Consider the following 19,422-nt stretch of genomic DNA (forward strand, 5'->3'; position numbering starts at 1 on the left):
CACTCTTTTTGAGCTAGTTTATAAGTTTGTTCTTTTTTCCACTGAGTCTTGCAACATAAATGTCCCAGTGCTGGCAATACAGAATTTATAAACACATATGTGCTTATAGAGGAATGTCAGAAATGGCTACTATTAGAGTCAGTGAATTAAAAAGTAGACTTCAAAGTTAACATAGCTGGACAGGTTTCCAATATTTGCCAAAGAAATGCTTTACATTGTCATACTAAAAATTAATTATGTCAAAGTGGCTATTTTTACATAATGCATAATGATAGGTTAACAGGTTCTTAACTGATTCTTTAAAACATAGATTATTACAGAGCATTCTAACTGTCACAAGATCCAGTCATTTCCTCATAAAAATCTTCCACCTCCACAAACAGAACGCCCAATCGAGAGCACAGCTTTAGATTTCCAGCATGAAAAATATATGAATACTAGTTTTATTCAGAAAGATAAGCATTGCAAAACAAACATAACAGCATTCAGTCTTTCTGAGCAGTTCCACAGATGCTGACAGATAACATTCTCATATTTAACAATATACTGAGAAACCTGACATTTATTTCTGCATATGCAAATTCTGTATTATTCATTTAATAATACTGAAAACTTTAATAGACTTGCTATAGAAAAGGCTTTGACACATCAAAAAATTCCTGTAAATCAGTTCCACTACAACACCTACCTGCATAAACCCTTTTAACCTGCAGCATCATGAACAAATGCAAGATAATTAATTAAGATGGCTTATCCAGTTACACGTGAGAAAGGGCTACTTCTCATTTACCATAGAAAGCATATGGTCAAGGTTTAGCACTATGCAGCTGACAGACAGAACTTGCTACCTTTCTGCAATTTGGGCCTGGGTAACAGAACAGAAAGTGTCAAGCTTTTAACATTAGGGCTTGTGTGCAGACTTTTGCCTTAATTGATTAGGTCCCATCAAAAACCTCCTTCACCACACAGAAAGTTAACAAAAGATGTTAAAACTGCAGAACTAGAAAATAAAAACAAGTTATAAACCAAAACTGTTAATAATCTTTTTTCTCTCCTTTTTGTTTTCCTTCTCCAGAATGACTGCAAGTCAGAAAAATATGTTTGTTTATGCACTTGCACATAATTATTACTACTATTCTGCATTTATAATATGCTACATTGGATATACAAGGTCTTCTGCTAAACAAAATAGCTTACTACAGAAAGCTAGACCCTACTTACCTTAAACTGAACTCATTACCTGCATGCAGAGCACTGGGCATACCAAAGCCTGCAACCCTCCCAAACACAAGACAGTTTTTTTAATTCATACAACTACCATAAAAAAAACCCCAAAACAACTCTCAATACATTCTCAAATAAGTTGCTTTAATATCTCTTGCTTATTTAACTGCCTAATTTGAGAGGAAAAATCTAAACTAGAGACATGGGCCAGAAAGCATTTTCTTTCTGAAGTCACAGATGCATATGCTGCATCTTGTATGAGAAGATGTAAGAAACCAACAAGCAAGTCTTGCCTTTATGCTGAGGAATTAATCCTAACTGACCATAAGGAAGACAATATTTAATGTATTTCATGCTGCTGTGCCATCGTTATTATACCTGCTTAACTGATGTCAATCGAATAGGGAAAATAGTATGCATCTATCCAAAATGACTGAACTGTACACAATGACTTTCCCCCAGCTCTCAAATACTAATCTGATCACGTTTACAATATAGGTGGGTTTTTTCCCCCCATCTGACCATGAAATGAAATGAAAATCCTTCCAATGCTTCAATGCATTCCTCTTCCACCCCTCCAACCAACTGTAATCTGTACGAATAACTGTCATAAAAATTCAATTTCTTCTAAGGACAACTGAGACTAACTAATAATATAAACTTACCATAAAATGAAAACTACAGATGGTAAGCCTTATTCACTGACCTCGAAACAAATTTCCAGAGCGAAAGATTGAACACACTCTCAAAAAAAGCTCACCAGGAGAAGTATTGGCAAAAAGTTATTTCAATACAAATTTCAATAGATAAGCAAACAATTTCCTGTTTATTCTCTTCAATTCTAAGTTATTCTGTATATTGTGATTCTGCTCTCCCCCCCCCCCCCCCCCCCCCCAATATAAACACTGTTTTACTTTCCAATTAAATATTGTTGAAGGTGGTCACAGAAATCTGGGGTTCAAACCTTCCATAAGTTCTCAGCCATTTCACACATATGGGTATTAAAGGTTTTTTCCCTACAATTTCTTTACATTAGTAACACAACAAAGCAAGCAAGAGCTTAATCTACAAAGGTTAATGTAGTATGAAGGTTGTACACTTCAGCTGAAGACTGGCAGTTAAAATAACAAACATCTACTAACACAAAAAAATAGGAAAGCAAAACATTCCACATATTTCCACTGGCCAATCTAGCAGACTACAATTTTAGTCACAAACATTTACTTCTGGAGCTCTATAAAATTAAATACAAGTTACTCGTAAGGAATATGAAGGTAGCTAATGAAAGCTCCATGTCCAATTTAACATGAAGTCACTAAATTTTCATTCTTTACTAGCTACAAAACCTAGCAAGTTCCTATCACTTAAATAATGTATTTTCCTCATTAAAAAAACCTGCTACTAATTTGCTCCTATTTTAAATTCTCAAAACAAAAACAGCAGGTAGAAAGCAGTAGCTTTGCCTTCTAAAATAATTATTCTAGAATAATATTAGAAGCCAAAGCTGCTACAGCTTTCTACCTACAGTTTAAAAGCACTTTAAAAATTTTCTGCACTTTTTAAAAAACATTAATATACTGACTGCATTTTATATAATTGATAGTCATCAAAAATTAAACTAAAAGTTTAGGTTTCAATTCCCTCAACTAATTTTAAACACTTTGTGTGGACTTATAAACAAGAGTTGATACACAGTTCAGTTTTCCTTCCTTATTTGCACATCATACTCAGCTCAACCTTTTTGCTATTAAAATGCTTTTTTAAAAAAAAAAAAAACAACAAACCAACAAACAACACACCATGCTGATATAACTGAAGACTCATCTAAATCTTATTACCACCCTTACTAGTCAAGTGCTGCTTGCAATCACAATTCATGCCATACAGCAAAACCAAACTCTGCTATCCCAAACTCTAGGAGAGCTTTGATAGCTCTGCTCACCACTGGTGAGGGTTTAATTGTTAACTCAACAGAACACCACCAGGCAAGAGTGAACACTTCTGAAACACACACACCACACCCCCCTATATTCCAGAAACTAAGTACTCCAGCAACTCACTGTTAGCATTTCTCCTATGTCTTCCCCACTGACCCTTTTTCTCCTCCCACAAATTCTTCATTCCTACTGTAATTATTTTTGAGAGAACTTACACACAAGGTTGGTTTTATCAAATCAGAACTTTCTTGGCCTTCATTTCATCTCCCTAGCCCAAGTGAAATTAATTTACGGTTTACTGATGTGACCATTACCTATTTCAGTGCCTGCAGCTTCCTCATGGTTCAAGCAAAATATCTATCTCTATTTCACTTGAAACTTCATCAGATGATCAATGTCTATTTTAACTATCTAGTTCCATTGCTGAAGCATCTACAACAGAATTCAATGTTCCAGGACAATTTTTCTAATTCATACTGAGAGATACATCACAATAGTGATGAAACTAATTTCTAATTCAGATTCATTCTAAAATTAAAAGAGAAAAAAAAAACAAACCACCAAACAAAACAAACCAAGCTTGTTCATTTCTTATGTCTCAAATATTTTGGAAGTTTCTTTCACTTCTAAGAAACTTCTCAGAAATATTCCATAGATACACTAGCGTTCATTTTCATAATGCATGGGGTTTTTTTATTTTCTTTGCCTTATACTTCATATATCTCATCCTAAAACCCATTAAATTTATGTGTAACCTCCTTATGTACTAATCCTCAAATATTTGGAAGAAAATGTGACTCATGTTCTTGTTGCTCTATTTCATTTGTAAATCTTAAGCAGCAGTATTAACAGTTCACAACTTAAAAAAAACAACACAAAAACCCCCCACTTCGTTTAACATTTTTTCTTTATTACTTTTTAAAGATCGAGTAGAACCCTGAGTTGGATGATTTAAGGAAAGCTTTTTTGAAACAGGCATGTTAAATTGCTTTAGAACTGCCATGCCCAAGCAAGTGAAAATTCATGTAATTTAAAAACAGGCTAAATTTCAGCCTGCATCCACTAAAATGAGTATAAACACTATATGGGAAACAGATACAAACTTAAGGGATCACAATAATCAATTTCATATAGTTTTAATAATAATCAGATTGAGTACACTATTCATGTATTAAAATGACAGTTTGGTTTCAGCTTTTAATACCTGCTACAAACTGCAGAACACAATTACAAACTCCCCTTTCTATACCAATAACTTTATGATAGCAGGCAGAATTCACGTACACGAAACATATTTTTGGAACAACTGTCTTAATCCTTTTCCTGTGAAACTGTTTTATAATTTGCAAAATTGCATTAAGTTCTTGAATTTAGCAAGGAATAGAAGACATTAAATTCTAATTTCCAATTAGTCTTTAATATATTCAGTATTACATTAGAAGTACATAATCACAGCTTCCCACCTCCATGAAAGGCCCACCTTAAAAAATCTCAAACAAATTTAGAACAGCCCTTGTGATGTGATTGTTATATCAAAAAAAATTACTGAAAACTTAGTTTGAAAACAGACATCAGTGGGAATAAACCATATAATGACATCGTATCTTCTGAATACAACAGATGTTAGCTAACTTAAAAATAAATGTTTCTGTAAAATTTTCAAGCACTTTCAAGTGAGGTGCTTTTATCTGAACAGATAAAAAGAATCTATCTGAGAAATCATTGCATCGCAAAATAAATTATTTATTAAAATTATATTTCACAGAAGAATTATTGTCATGTCTATATTAAGGATTAACATATAAGTATGTATTTACATAATGTAGTCATGCTAGAATACAATCAAGGCTGTTACAAAATGCTTCAGTTAATGTTTGCTAGAAAGACAAATGTTATAGTGTTAACAGTAGAGGTTATTACACTGAGCTTTGTAAGTTTTGTGCACAAAATGCACAAATTGAAGCACATACAGAAACCAACTACACAACCACAGATACATGTTTTATTCTACATATTTACACAACTGTGTAGTATTTGTCATCCTGTCACAAAAATGGAAAAGTCATTGAAAGGCTTTCAACTAGTGAAACTACATTGCATGGCTGACTTAAACTCAATCTTATAGCGTCCATTTGGGAGTTTCCCCTCAATGCCATAAATTCCTGTTATGATTTCATGAACATTTTCAAAAGCCAATCAAATTAGTCTCTCAGTCACTGGTTCTGTAAATCCAAAATAACACAAGTCTTTTTTCCCTGAACCCCTTCATTCTGTGACGTACCATCAACATCATCTGCAGGTTCGCTCTCTTCTTCTTCTAGTATTTCAAAAGGAGTCAATACATCATAGAGAAATGAGAGAAAGCCATAAAACCAATCAGAGCTTTCCTCTGCTAAAATATTAAGGACTTCCTCAAGGGAATCAATATTTTCATTACTGCCATCTTTGGTCAGGCCTACACAAGAATAGAGGAAAGAGAGAGAAAGAAAGAGAGAGGGGGAAGGAAAAAAAAGAGACAGAAGTTAGGTGGAAAGAGGAAACTGTAAAAGGAGGATCTGTGAAAGACATCTCATGTCACAGACAGCAGTCTTTACAGGAATGCTAATTAGGAAATAAAAAGATGTTAATAAAGTTGAATCTTTCAAAGTACAGACTATAATTTGGACAATAAGCATGCACAGTATTATGCCAAAAATCTTTAAAAAAGGTGGCAGTTTTGATTTCCCTTCTTCCCAGTTCTAAAACAAAATCCATTTATATTCAGATTTCTTGCCACAGCATTTACCTTTAAATGTTTTTTTTAACAGTAATCCTCCACTACTTAAAAATCATCCAATTTGCCTTTTTTTTTTTCTTAAAAAACACCATGTTCAAATTTGAGAGCTTGCAACTGATAGCTGAGAATAGCATTTAAAAACAAACAGTATTTAAATAAATTTATCATAGATATACTGTTAAGGATAACATTTATTCTACCGTGCAGAATTCTGATTTTGCTTAGAAGTGAGGCCTCTAATTGCTGGGGGGTGGGTGGGGGGTGTTTTGCAGTTTGTTTGCTTGTTTGGGTTCTTTTGACACAGTTCGCAATCATTCTTTTCTATGACATGTATTCTACATGAGACACTTGATCCTCAGGAATTAATTTCAAACCTGAGGATACACAGAACACTAGATAAAAATGAATAGGTAGCCAATATAAAGGGTGCTTGTATTGTTACATCTAAAGTAGACTAAAGACAGCTACAGTAGAGTGAAGAAAGAGCTCATCACTTCTAAACTCTCTGATACTAGGAGTTGCTATCTTGGGCTACAAGACTCACTGATCTAACTGGCATCTGTAAAATACAAAGAAGCCATGCTTAATGCTTTCTATTTTTCCTCCAGTTTTGGTTTGTTTGTTTTTAAATTAAAATCCACTTTTACAGTTATTTCTAAATAACATTTCAACTTTTCCATTCAGAAAAAGTACAACAGAATGACCAAGCAATGACAAGTGTCAATTATTGTAAGCTTTAAAGCAGGAAAGGGAGGAATTTCCTCCACTTCTAACCAGAAGAAACCTTCATGTTGAAAGAAGAAGCAGAAAAGTGGGCTAAGGGTGAAGACAGACTGTTGAGACGTAAAATTAAGTGAACATGTTGCACATGCAGACTACAAAGCAATATTAGGTGCAGGTTAATGAAACATTCAAGATAAAGGAGTTCATGGCAGAGACACTGAACACATTTCAACACATTTTTCTTACAGGACATAGTGAAAGTATCACTGACAATTCTGAGGAAACTTCCAAGTCCATGATGTTCCACATCCTTGTACCTGGATGTCCAGAACCTCTACTTGAGTGACCAGCCATTCTCTATAATTTTTCACTGGATAGCCCAAAGGTTTAAAAATGACAGATTGAATCCAGGAGGCAATCAAGGTATTATAAATATCCCTCTCCAACTTCTTCCATGGCTTAGTTCTATAAAAATTAAATTTTATAGACTTAACTTGATGCATGATAGTCAGTCATCTTTCTAATTTGTTTTCAAAATTTGGACGAAGCAAGATGTAAAGACATAAACCAAAGTAAGAATATTTAATGAAGAATGAAATCTCCATTTAAGAATAGAAACATAAATCTTAAAAAAAACCCAAAACCCTCTTAAATTATAAACATAGAATTATAATAATTTCTATCATTCTATTCTGCCAGAATCTGGCATTAAAAAAACCACAACCAAACCATCACTCACAAAAGACCCCAGGCTTTAGACAGCATTTCTGTAAGCATGTGAAAAACCATATAGATGCCCCTGGTTTTGCACAAAGTCAAGAATAACACTCTTTAATAAGTCTCCTGGGCAATTCTTTTTATAAAATATAACATGGAGTATAGGAGCATATTTTCTTTTTAAAAGATTAGGACATCAGAGGGAAACACAGAAACTGAAAGAATACATCTTATAATCTTTACCATAAAACCCATCACACAACAAAACCCCAAACGTTTTCTTTACAATTACTAATCAAGATTAATATAATGGTTTTATAATGGAATGTACGGGTAAACAAAAAAAAATTCTTCAGCCTGAGTTTCAGAAAGTAACATATTTCATATATTTATCTTTTTTTAAAATAAAAAAAATAAACTAATTAATACTCAAACTATTTCTGGTCTTCATTCATCCCCATAATCAAGAACTGCTTTTCAAAGTAAAATTCACATACTGATAATAAGCACACATAAGTATGGTAAGAAGTATCTGAAAATGGTGACAAAAATGGAAATGCCCGATCAGGCAGCCATACCATGCTAAATCAGTGATTCACAGGAAATAACTACTTTATTTCAAGAGAAGTCTAAACATTACAATTTAAATCAGCGATCAAGGGAGTCAAAATCTTTATTCCACAGTGTTACCACAACCAATGGGTTGAAGGGCTTGCCTACGTTCATTTAACAAGACAAAGTCTTTCTTCTCCCGCAAAACATCTCTTATGAGAATGAGCATACGTAAGAATATTTGAAGGTGCTGCAGTAGGACATGAGAAAAAGAGAGAAGAGCATGAAACTTACCCTAATAAGCTGAACTGTACAAAAGCATTCTTTTAGCTCCTATTATCTCACCCCAGATTTTCCAAAAGTGTAATCATTGTAAACCTGCTTGCAAACATCTTTTTCTACTGTAGGCAAACCAGGGGGAAAAAGTTCTTTCACAGAAACTTGGGTTGTAATGCTTACTACCCTTTGTTTACTGTAGCTGTTTTTCCATTTTCTGCATAGCCAGACTACTCTAAACTAAATGCACACTAACAATATATTGCTGACTTTCTGTAGCTGCAGTTCCAAGATTGTACTAACTACTGCAGCCATTTAACTGGAATTTCTCAGGGTATCGTTGCTTGTTAAAAAGGACTGAAGTATAACAAATGGCTTTGGCTCCAAAGATTTTATTTTAACAGTCATTGTTACTCTTTACACATTTTTTTTTTTTTTGGTACTACTACTACAACCACTGTTCCTCTGTACTGAGCTAAAGCAAACACAGAGGTACAACCTCCTAAAAAGAATATCTTCCTTCAAAGGGCTATCAGAGTGAAGTGGACAAAAAGTGGGAAGAGAATTACTGATAACAGCAGCTTCAAAGGAGCAGATTAAGAAGCCACTCTTTCCATTACCAAAAGGAATTCAGTAAACAGAACCTCACAAATACCTTTGAAAAACAAAGCATCTGCAAGGTAACTGTTGCACACAGTTTTTACTCCACTAATACCTCGAGAGAACTAAATCATCAAACTTCCTTTGATTTCAACAAATAAAAAGAACAGACCCTATCATACCTTATACATAAAATAAATGAAATAATGTTAATTCTTCTATTGAGATGTGCCCAAGTAGTACAGAAACCTAAGTTATCAGCTACTAAACCATTCTTTGAAATATAAAATAAACTCATGCTGATAGAAGTATTGTTTTTTTAATTAACTTAAAATATATTTTGCATTATTAAGCAAATGAAATCTTTAAATTTGTAGCAAAAACTAAAGATTATGGAAGTGGACAACATTAAACCACTATACATGCCACAATTTCAATATACAGTAATTTAGTAATAGCTGAAGAACAGAAAAGAAAAAAGCATATGACCTTCTAGCATTAAACATCAATCAGTAGTATCTCCTTTTAAAGTCAATATTAAATTATCAGAGAAACCACTTGTTATTACAGTAGTCTGACCCAGAGAAAAATCCCAGAAAGGAATAACTTTTCAAACACAGCACACAAAGAAACAACATCTTCACAAATAAAAGATAAAAGGAACTATGCATTCAGTATTTAGAAAGTTACCCTAATACAGTTGAATATAAGCTTACTATATGGTTTTCTTTATTACAAAGACTTAGTTCTGGAAGATAAATTCCTCAAGAGGTAAATCTAGTCTCCCTAGTTTCTGCATCAATGAAATAATTTCAGTCTGTACAGTGGTGTTCATTTTTTAGTGCATTTTAAGTGTAGAATACAAGCAAACACAATAACTTACTGGGAACTTCAGTTAATAATGTGCTAGTTAGTAGAAAAATATATATTTTTTTATTTTCATAATTTTTGTCAGTCATGTAACTTTTTAAAATTTACCATTTACCATTGCACTGCAGCAAATAAACTTAAATGAGGTTAAATCATATTTCTAAGCAAGTATTCAAAAACAATAAAAATAACTGTTGATCTGTGACCTTTTAATGTCGCACTCAAAGTATAAGGTTTAAATGTGTGATAAGACAAGCTTATAATAGAAACACTGTCATGTACTGGCAGAATTCCCAGCTATATCAAGTTGCATAAAATAGACATGTAACAAAGCAGCAGCATGTTTCTGGCTACCACCTTGGCAGTCTGAATCCAACTAACATGACCCAACTAATATAACTACACAAAGTGTTATTCACCATTTGTAATTAATATAATTTGTAGCTCTGAAGTCAGTCAGAGCACTAGAAATTCTTCTGAGTGCCTCTCACATTCACACCACTGCAAATTGGTTCATTAATTCTGATTGCATGGGTTTTCTTTAACCATGAAGGGAGTAAACAGATGAACTCCCCCAAAAGACTCACTTATTTCTACAAACATAAGTGGGGAAAAATGAACTGATGATAAACTTATTTTTATGAAGTATAAGTTTCAAACAGCAAGCCATAACACCCTAATATACTTTTGATAAGTTTGATTTGTTTGAGATATTCCACTTTGACTCTGCTCAAGCTATCAATTACTATGTAAGGGTTTTTTGTTGTTTTTTTTTTAATTTAACTTGCGAGGTTTATGTGCTCAGAATAGGTTTACATTTGAACAAATCAATTAAACTTTCTAACATCAGGTATGCAAGAAGTATCTATCAAATGCTTGACTGTGAAATTGAAGATGGTAGTGCTTTACTAGATGTAGTTAGAAGGGCAATATCACAAAGTGTGTCTAATGTTTGTCTTTCTGCCCACTATGTCTCTTCAAAGAGAAATTTCATTCTCCCAAACGACAAGGAACAGAAGCCTAAAACCAATGTTTCAACGTCAAAGAAGAAAAAGCCATGTCATGCAGGATTTCTAAAGGGCAAAGAAAACGAACAGACTTGTGGAGAACTCAGAATAGAGGAAAGCCAGTACAAAAATATGCTAAAGAAATCTATGTAGCACAAAGGCCTATTGGAAGTAATTTTAAAATGAACCTGACTTAACATGTTAACACAAATGTTTTAACTCTTGCAGCATCTTAAGCCCTGCATCTGATAAATTTATTAATAATCACAACCTTCTTCCAACAGTCAATACAGCAACATTAACCATCTAACTTCAAAATCATCCTGTGGATAATCAAATGCTTTCTACATATGTTGGTATATTAGGAGTTTAAAAAGAACACACCTTGATTACACCAAGTTGCATACCCAATTCTACAACTTGCATGAAGGAAAAAATCTACTACAATTAAACCAATTTAAGTTCTCCAATTAGGAAAAACCAGAAATTTTGTTTTGACATTGAACAAAACCCAAATATGAATATGAAAACTGAATTTTATAGATTATTCTGCCTGTGTTTGTACTTACCTAGCAATACTTTAGCATCTTCCACATCAAAATCTCCATCTCCATCAGCATCATATATCCCAAGCTTGCCTAGAAATGCAAAGAGAGGAAGAAGAGAGAATTAGGGATTCAGCAGTTTGTTTCCAGCACAGTGATGTCAATGTGCACTGGTTGACTGTCAATGCCAGGCTGTTACCAGAGTTTTTTAAAACTGTTTATCTGTGCTCTTCTTAACCATATTTTTAAATTTCCTGGAAAATACTAATATTTTAAGTTCCTTTCTGCATTTCTTAAACTTCAGACTGAACACAGATTAGTCTTTTTTCCAATTAAGTGATGTGCTTTATGTGAACATGCTCTGCTCAGAATAAAATTTAAGTTCATAAGGAACATTCAACATGTTTGAGAGAAAAGAAATAGTAAACCAAGAATTAATCAAATAATCACTATTTGTTTTCTGATTATATGCTTCTTGCCATTGTAAATTCTCAGGAAAAAAGATAGGTATGTAATTTTTAGTGCCAGTTTAATGGAAGGTAAGCAAACTACTTCCTGAACAAAGGAAAAACATACATAATTTGTATTAACTGTCTAACAATCACTGCAGACAAAAAAGCTGTCCATCCTTTTATAAGTGACTAATACATCAGACTTCTCACTTTTATTTTTGAAACTTCAGCTCTACCAGCCCTAAGCATATGCAAACGGAAAACCCAGTTTCTATTCAAAAAGAATTTTTAGCACAGAATCGTGGTATCCAGGATTAGAAGTGTCCTGGAATCACCAAGTCAGTAGAGAGCTTATCTAATTAGTTTTGATGAAATTCAGACATAACTTCTAATAGGATTAAAATTGCACAGTTTGCAGAAGAACTTGAAGTCCTTATAGCTTTCCAGTTTATTCCTACACTTGATGTTATCTAAATGGAGACAGAACTTGATTGCCATTAAAATAAATGAAATATAGTTCTTAGTATGATACTTAGAAAATGAGAACAGTTTTATGGAAGAAGTTCACACTTGTGTCTAGAATAGACAAAAATAAGGCCATCACCATTGTACAGAACCAATCGATTAGAAAGGATCTTATTGGTTACGGTTAAACATGGCAGAATGCTGGAATAAATGTAATTCTCTAGAAATAAGAATTCTTCAAAACCATGAAGAATGAGAGAGATGAGGAATGACTGAGTTTCATGTCACTGAGAAGAACAGTAGTTCTCTAAAAAATTAAAACCATAAAAAAGTAAATCGAAATTTTTAGCCAAGCTTATTTCTCTAATATCCTACCTTGTAGGACCTCTGACAAGTTATAACGGAAATCCTTTGCTTTGGCTGCATGCATGGTAAAAATATAGAAACCATTATTTGCATCACTAGACCAAATTACGTTTCAAACCAGAAGCTTCTCTTAATATCAGTCCAGATCAAAAAAACATGTACCAACAGATCTGTAAAGCTGTAGTTTGTAAAACCAGCAGTTGCAAAAGTGCACACCGAATCCTGCAACATCAGGGACAATAGCTCTATCTATGGATATACATCTTTAAGTGTGAAACATTAATTTTCACTGTTACATATTATATTAACAATAGTATCTTAACATTGTCATTACTGGATACAATCACCACCTTAAAAGCTTAAAACTGCGGTCATTCACGAGAGGATGACTGTTCTGACTCTGTAGGCACCATAGTCCATCAGAAGAGTGGTAACATTAGCTGCCCACTTACAACCACTGCTGCAAGTTTCTGAGAGCTTAAATTAAACAATACATATTTAGCTGACATTTCAAATGATGTACAGTATACATGTTACAAAGAGATCCAAATCTATCCTTGTAGATTTCTTCAACTCTTTAATAAATGCAGTATGTTAATATCCCATTTTGGTCTAAGAATCCCATTTTAACATCATAATAGAGTTCAGCATTAAAACATACTTTTTGAGCTACATTGCCTATTCTTATTATGTAGGTCATTTGCAAACACTGCTGTAGTCAAATCAGCGATCTAGAAATTTTAAATGGCCTCCTGTTAATACATATCATAATTATTAGAATAATTTTAAGATTTAAAATTCTTACCTAGAACTTCTTCATAATCTACAAGTTCAAACCAGACAACTGCTACTGATGTCCAAACTCCCAGCAAAGCAATTACCATAAACCAGGTGAAAAATGAGCTTCCAGAGAGGCCTTCTTTCTTTCCATTTTTGCTTCCTCCATGCTTAGTCTCTGTTAAAATAAGGCAAAGCAGTAGAAAAAATGTATTTGTAAGAGTTAGAGAATTATGACTGAGGATATAATTATAAATCTTGTTTCTTATGAGAACACAGAATACAAAACATCCAAGTAACACATTTTTTGGTTGGGTTTTTTTTTCTTTTTTTTTTTTTTTAAACTTCACCACTGTTACTTCTTTTCATATCACTGTGAATTAGAGTGGGACGCTCGAAGATTGTCTAAGTAAAAGCCCTAAAACCAACCAAGTACCAAAAACCCATATGTAATTTGTCTGAACAACTTAGATGGAAATCCCCCCTTCCTCCCCTGTAGCGTATATTTATACAGAGCTTAACATTTTTGAGATGCTTTGCATTTGTGCCAACAGTTTTCAAACTGCCACCAGAGGGCAATATGACCAGAAAAAACAGTTCGGAACAAAAACATTTCTTCTCAAGCAAGTTTCAAAGCTAGTTGAATTGGCTCACAGAATCAACATTCAAATAGCCTAAGAAGACTCTAAAATCTAAACTATACTAAGGGTGAGATTCCAAGTTCAGACACTCCATCAACTAAAAGTATCTTCCCTGTTGCTTAGAATCAAGCAGAGATTCATTACATGCTGAATTATCTTCAGACTTCCAGTCCTATGGAACAAAAGGATGTAAAAGGATGACACAGAGACTTAATGCAATTCACAGCTTCATTTATAACTACACATATGGAAAGTAAGTGTATATAAAAAATACAGTAGATATATACAAACCACTGGGAAAAGCAAGCCCTCAGCCTGGCATATGAGTAGGGGGTTTCAAATGGGCATCACCACTACAGAAGACATAAATTGCATGGCCCACTGATTTAGGGCCATTTTAGGGAAAGAGAGATACATGTAGTAAATAAATGTGCATCCAGAAAGATGCCTGTGGCCTTTCTCCAAAGCTCAAGGTTTGCTCTTCTGCCTCCTGATACCACCACTGCAAGACTGGCACTCGGCCACAGTGTCATGTCTACTAACCTATTCCACTCCACTCTCTTCTAAGCACCAGCCTTTGTCCCTTCAGTCACATTCAGTCGTAGTTACTGAAGTAAAATTCTTCCTTACGTATTTTGAAATATTTGAAGAACTTTTACATTAATATTGTGATAATATAATAAGGTAGGGAGTTTATCATACTACTTCCAAGTAACATTTGATGTATTTATCAACACTGATCATAAAAAATACTCTCAATAGCTAAATATCAACATGTTTGGTTTTTAGAATAAAATGGAGTAGCTCTGAAAGATGAGTCATGAGAGATCAGTGACTGACTTATTTCTGTGGTAGATATTATATAAGAGTACTTTCAGACCCTGCTTGCCATCAGGTTGAAGCTGTAATAAACCAACCTTTTATTACATTCATTGTGCTAATATACTGAGTTCAGACCAATTAAAAAACAAACACACAAACCAACCAAACTACTGACTCATGTCAGCTCTTACTGAGCTCATCATTTTATTGAAAAGAAATTATTCTTTTATTAAAACTACTCTGTACAAAGATCAAATACCAACTATTTAGTTTCTTTGCTATATTAAACACAAAGTTGATATAGGTTGTCCAACAATATTCAGAGAGTAATCGAGACAACTTAACCTCACATCACGCATGTATTGCTTGCCACAGTACAGTACCCTAATTACATATGTACAAGGTCCATATACATAACTCATCATAACACCTCTCTTGTGGGAAAGATGTACATGTAGCCTGAAAACAGAGGCAAAGACAAGCAGCATATACCAGTACATTCAGAAATAGGATCAACTGTATATGAAAATTATTTAAAGTACTCTTGAGCTGGAAATGTTATTATTCAGAAATAAACAATTATATTATGTAACAGCAGAACTTCACTACTCCTGTGTTCCAATGCAGTCACTGGAAGCTTTACATATATTTAAAGTTAAACCTTAAAGCTAAAACCATTTTAAATTATTCCAGATTACAATTTTATTCTAGAGCAAACAAGGTATTAGTTGAGGCAAACAGGAGAATCTTACTGTATTTCACACTCTTTTACCTTACTGTTTTCAACTGTTTACTGATAGCTGCCTCTGAAGGGGCTTTACTTATTAGAAGAACAGGAAAATTAAAGAAAAGACAACTTATTTAAGTAATCAAGCTTAGCTGTTCATATTTTTTCCAGACTAGAAGACTGTCTCATGCAAATGCCTCAAAAAAAGATTTTGCTATAAAAATATCATTCACAACAGTCAAAAAGATGCATTTTTATGCTGTGGTTTCCTATCTTACAGGAAAATAATTTTCAACGCTCTTGAAAAAGTCTGCTAAAAATTCAACCATGGCAGCTTGACCAGGCAACACTTTAATATAAATGGAAGTTATGTAACGTAAAATTTACCTATGGTCTACACAGGTAACCCTATGCATAGGGTCAGAACAAACATTGTAAGGACTGATGCTGGCTTAGAGCTCATTCCAGACAGTTAATTCTCAATACAAGCCCTTTCCCTGCACATGCTGCCAGCCATGTCAGAAGTAGGTCACTTGCCATATCTGGTAAGCCTGTGCTTACACCACCAGATGTCTTTATGCAGACATCAGAAAGTCTTAAAGTGTGCTCTATTTCTCAACAACAAATCTTTTAATGTCCTATACCTCACCCACCTCACATTAAGAGTCACACCTAGATAAAAATGTATGAAAAACCTTTTTCCTTTGACTTTAGCTTATCTTAAAGACACCTATTAATTTCACATACTTCAGAAACAACTTTAACATCATATTTGGAGACAAAACAATGTCTTATGTTAATGTGTGCTCTACTCGAGCAAAAACTGTACAATTAACCACTTGCCATAAACTCATTAAATACCTCTACTCCAGAGAACGTATAATCAAAGAGAGGCAGCCTGCAACACAGATCTGAACAGCAAACTGCCTAGAAAACACCAACATACCACAGTAAGCCAGTTATTTTGTTGATTTCAATATCAGACATAGCTAGTATTTGTGACTACGCATTTTCCATTTGTTCACAAAAAGGTTAGGATAATACCTGTGTCGTCAGCCATAACATTAGTGCTTGATTTCCACAGAGAAAGCGAGTGTGTCAGTATCTCCAAAAATTAATGTTGAAGGCAGAATAAGAAACGATTTATCCTCACTGTAGTCTTGCAACAGGAGCAAACAAGTTTCCTAAAGCCAGCTCAGCTGGAACCCGAAACTGGACCCAAGAGAAACCTCTCCTCCAGATCTATTTTTAGAGCAGTTATCCTCAGGAGCCAAGCGCTTTTCAGAACTCATATGGCAATCTAGTTCTGACGACAATCAATTTCACTTACTCCTCCTAACAGAGCATCCTGGGTAGTGATCTTTTCCCTCCCCTTAATCCTCCAACATCAAACACAGCAGCGAATGAAACCAAGCACATTGCACTGTAGTGTTTTTGCTGCAATGTATGCCTCAGTGCCTGAGCTCTAAATCCATCAGCATAAGCTGAAACACAAGTCTGGACACAAAGCTTGCCTGCTTGCATTTGTTAAGTTGGCCCTCACCCAAAAAACATTCTCCATGTTGGCACTCCTCTACCAGGCTTCCCAAGTATCCTGTAGAGACTGCTCATTTGAAACTTGCTAGCTACTTTAAGAATAACAGACAGTTAATTCTTAAAATGTAGTTTTGAGTCTTTTAGAAGAGTTACTTGAAACCAACCATACGCATTCCTGCCAAAGGCTTTTCAGATCAGAACTGTTCCCCTGGTACACCTCATATTTTCTTCTAGCAGACCCAAAGGAGGGTTACTGATAGTTTTGCCAAAGCAAAGCCTGTTTCCCTAGAGTGCAATATACCATGTGCCATAAAACTAAACCACTTAGCAAAGAGGCAACATTTCTATTGCATATTTGTTAAAGGTAGCAGAGGTGTTGATTTTGTTTTGTTGCCCTCCCTTTCCAGAAAGGACTAACTCATCTCACTTGCCCCTCCTTTAAATTCTGACAATATGCACACTACCTGCACTATTTAAATCTAACACAAATGATTAATGATCAACATACTCTCTTCTTAAGCACCAGAAAAGGAGGAAAAAAAAAAATCCACTAATACACTATTCAACTTATTTACATCTTCAATTTTAGCAAACTATTCTTTTCCCACTGCATTTCAAACATAAGCTAACTCCTTTTGGGTGGGAGGAAGACAGAAACGTGAGTTTGTTTCTCATTAACAGGAATAAAAACTTTAGGACTTAGCACTATGCCCTTCTTCCCCCATGCTTCTTTAAATAACATACTCATCGGGCGTAGATGGAGTGAACAGTAGAATCTTACAGCTACTTTGAAAAACTACGTATAACTCCTGTGGTTTTAATACCCAGAAGCAAAATACCAAATGCGATTCCCAATAGGTCAAGGGAGGGGAAAAAAAAGTGAGGAACTAACACCTGAGTTTAAGACTTTTCAAATGGATGTAAAGGAACTACAGCCCATTGATTCTGTAACTAGTGGATCTGTTATCTGTTTTTAAAGCCACTTGAATACATCAAACATAACAGATGCTTTAAGAAAGACCTCCTGACTAGTGCGTTTCAGCAACTTATTTGATGCACAAGCGATTTAGAGCAATATAGGAGGAAAATTTAAACGATGGGTAAAGATCACCAAATATATGGAGAAATCAACAGGTTATTAAGGGAAACAATTTTATGCACAATGATATGTAGTCCATTGCATATAAAACCTATGGTGATTTGATAGGCATTAGATTAGGCAGTTTGTTGGAACTTCACTTCAGCTACATCTGCATTTACAGATACCAGATCTTACTACAAGTGGATTCATGGAGCACTCAACTGATGCTGAGAACCTGAAGTCCACATTATATGTATTTTGGGGGGATTGCTCCAAACTAGACCTTACCTGGCTGAATGCACATAAGCAGTTGCAGCATACCTTTCTGTTTCATTTCACTCAACCCTAATATATTCAGGGACAACAGCAGAAGACATAAACGTAAAGACAGTCAAGAAATCAGTTTCAAATCTACCTTTCCAATCCAAACTAACACACGTTGACCTTTAACCAAGTACCCACAGCCTTATCTTGTGCCCTTTAAAAAAAAAAAAATCAATTGATTATAAGAACATATATTCCCAAGAAATGACAAACATGTTTGTTCCTGAGAGGCTACAGGTAAAATGGGGAAATTCTTCAGACTCATCAAAAGAAAGATGGACCAAAAGGGCCACAAAACTGATTATACACCCAATGAACAACATATATTAAAGTACAACTTGAAAAATACAGCTTACATGTGTATGTCTCTGAATGCTATAGTTCAAAATCCCAAGCAATATAATTTTTGTTAGTTTTGTGAGAGACAAAGGCTAAATTGAATAGATATATATTTAAAATACAACTCGAGATCAGGATAGCTAAGCCAACAGCGCAAACTTCTTGCGAGGTCTAGTTCTACTGTGTTCAAAAGCTATGACTGCTGGTTTGTTTGTTGGTTATTGAAGCAACTCAAATTGCTTCACTAACATTCAAATTCATTATTCTTCACCTCACTTGTATAACTGTTTCAAATTTTAACGCTATTTTCAAGTTAGTTTTGCGACAGCCATGCCCTCCTCTAAAATTAACTGAAATAAGAGTAAAGCATAATTGATAATGAAGACTAGCAATGTTAATTCCACCTGTAGATCACTACCAAAGCACAATCAAAGAAGCTTAGGGGAAAAATAACGTCAACTACGAACACAAAAATGAAGGCAGGCTTCAAAGCATCAGGTTAAGCTTTATAATGTGTGCAATTATTTCTCACAAATATGCAGTAGGAAGTAATACAGAAGCAGTTGTGGATTATCACATGAAGAGAAAGGTGCACACCAGAAGACAGTTACTAGAAATTAGAAAAGCACAGTAAAAGGAAACCCAACAAGACACTGATCTCAGAG

General features: G+C 34.4%; 1 protein-coding gene across 16 annotated transcripts in view; it reads right to left on the reverse strand.

Moving 5' to 3' along the window:
- Positions 1–16,839, reverse strand: part of ASPH (aspartate beta-hydroxylase) — a 99,088-nt gene extending 82,249 nt beyond the window's left edge. For 2 of the 16 annotated variants that reach the window (XM_026841982.1, XM_026841990.1), the window contains exons 1-4: positions 16,522–16,816; positions 13,316–13,465; positions 12,520–12,564; positions 11,252–11,320 (exon numbers count right to left, since the gene is read on the reverse strand). In XM_026841982.1, the coding sequence (XP_026697783.1) occupies positions 11,252–11,320; positions 12,520–12,564; positions 13,316–13,465; positions 16,522–16,537 (280 nt within the window). In that variant the 5' untranslated portion in view covers positions 16,538–16,816. Of the gene's footprint in view, positions 1–4,068; positions 5,617–11,251; positions 11,321–12,519; positions 12,565–13,315; positions 13,466–15,864; positions 15,936–16,521 lie in introns of those variants that run through there. The other 14 variants (XM_026841988.1, XM_026841986.1, XM_026841992.1 and 11 more) reach the window with 13 other exon arrangements.
- Positions 16,840–19,422: the final 2,583 nt, after the last annotated feature.

The sequence above is a fragment of the Athene cunicularia genome (assembly GCF_003259725.1).
Source record: "Athene cunicularia isolate RWA chromosome 2 unlocalized genomic scaffold, athCun1 chr2_part1, whole genome shotgun sequence".
NCBI classification, from domain to species: Eukaryota; Metazoa; Chordata; class Aves; order Strigiformes; family Strigidae; genus Athene; species Athene cunicularia.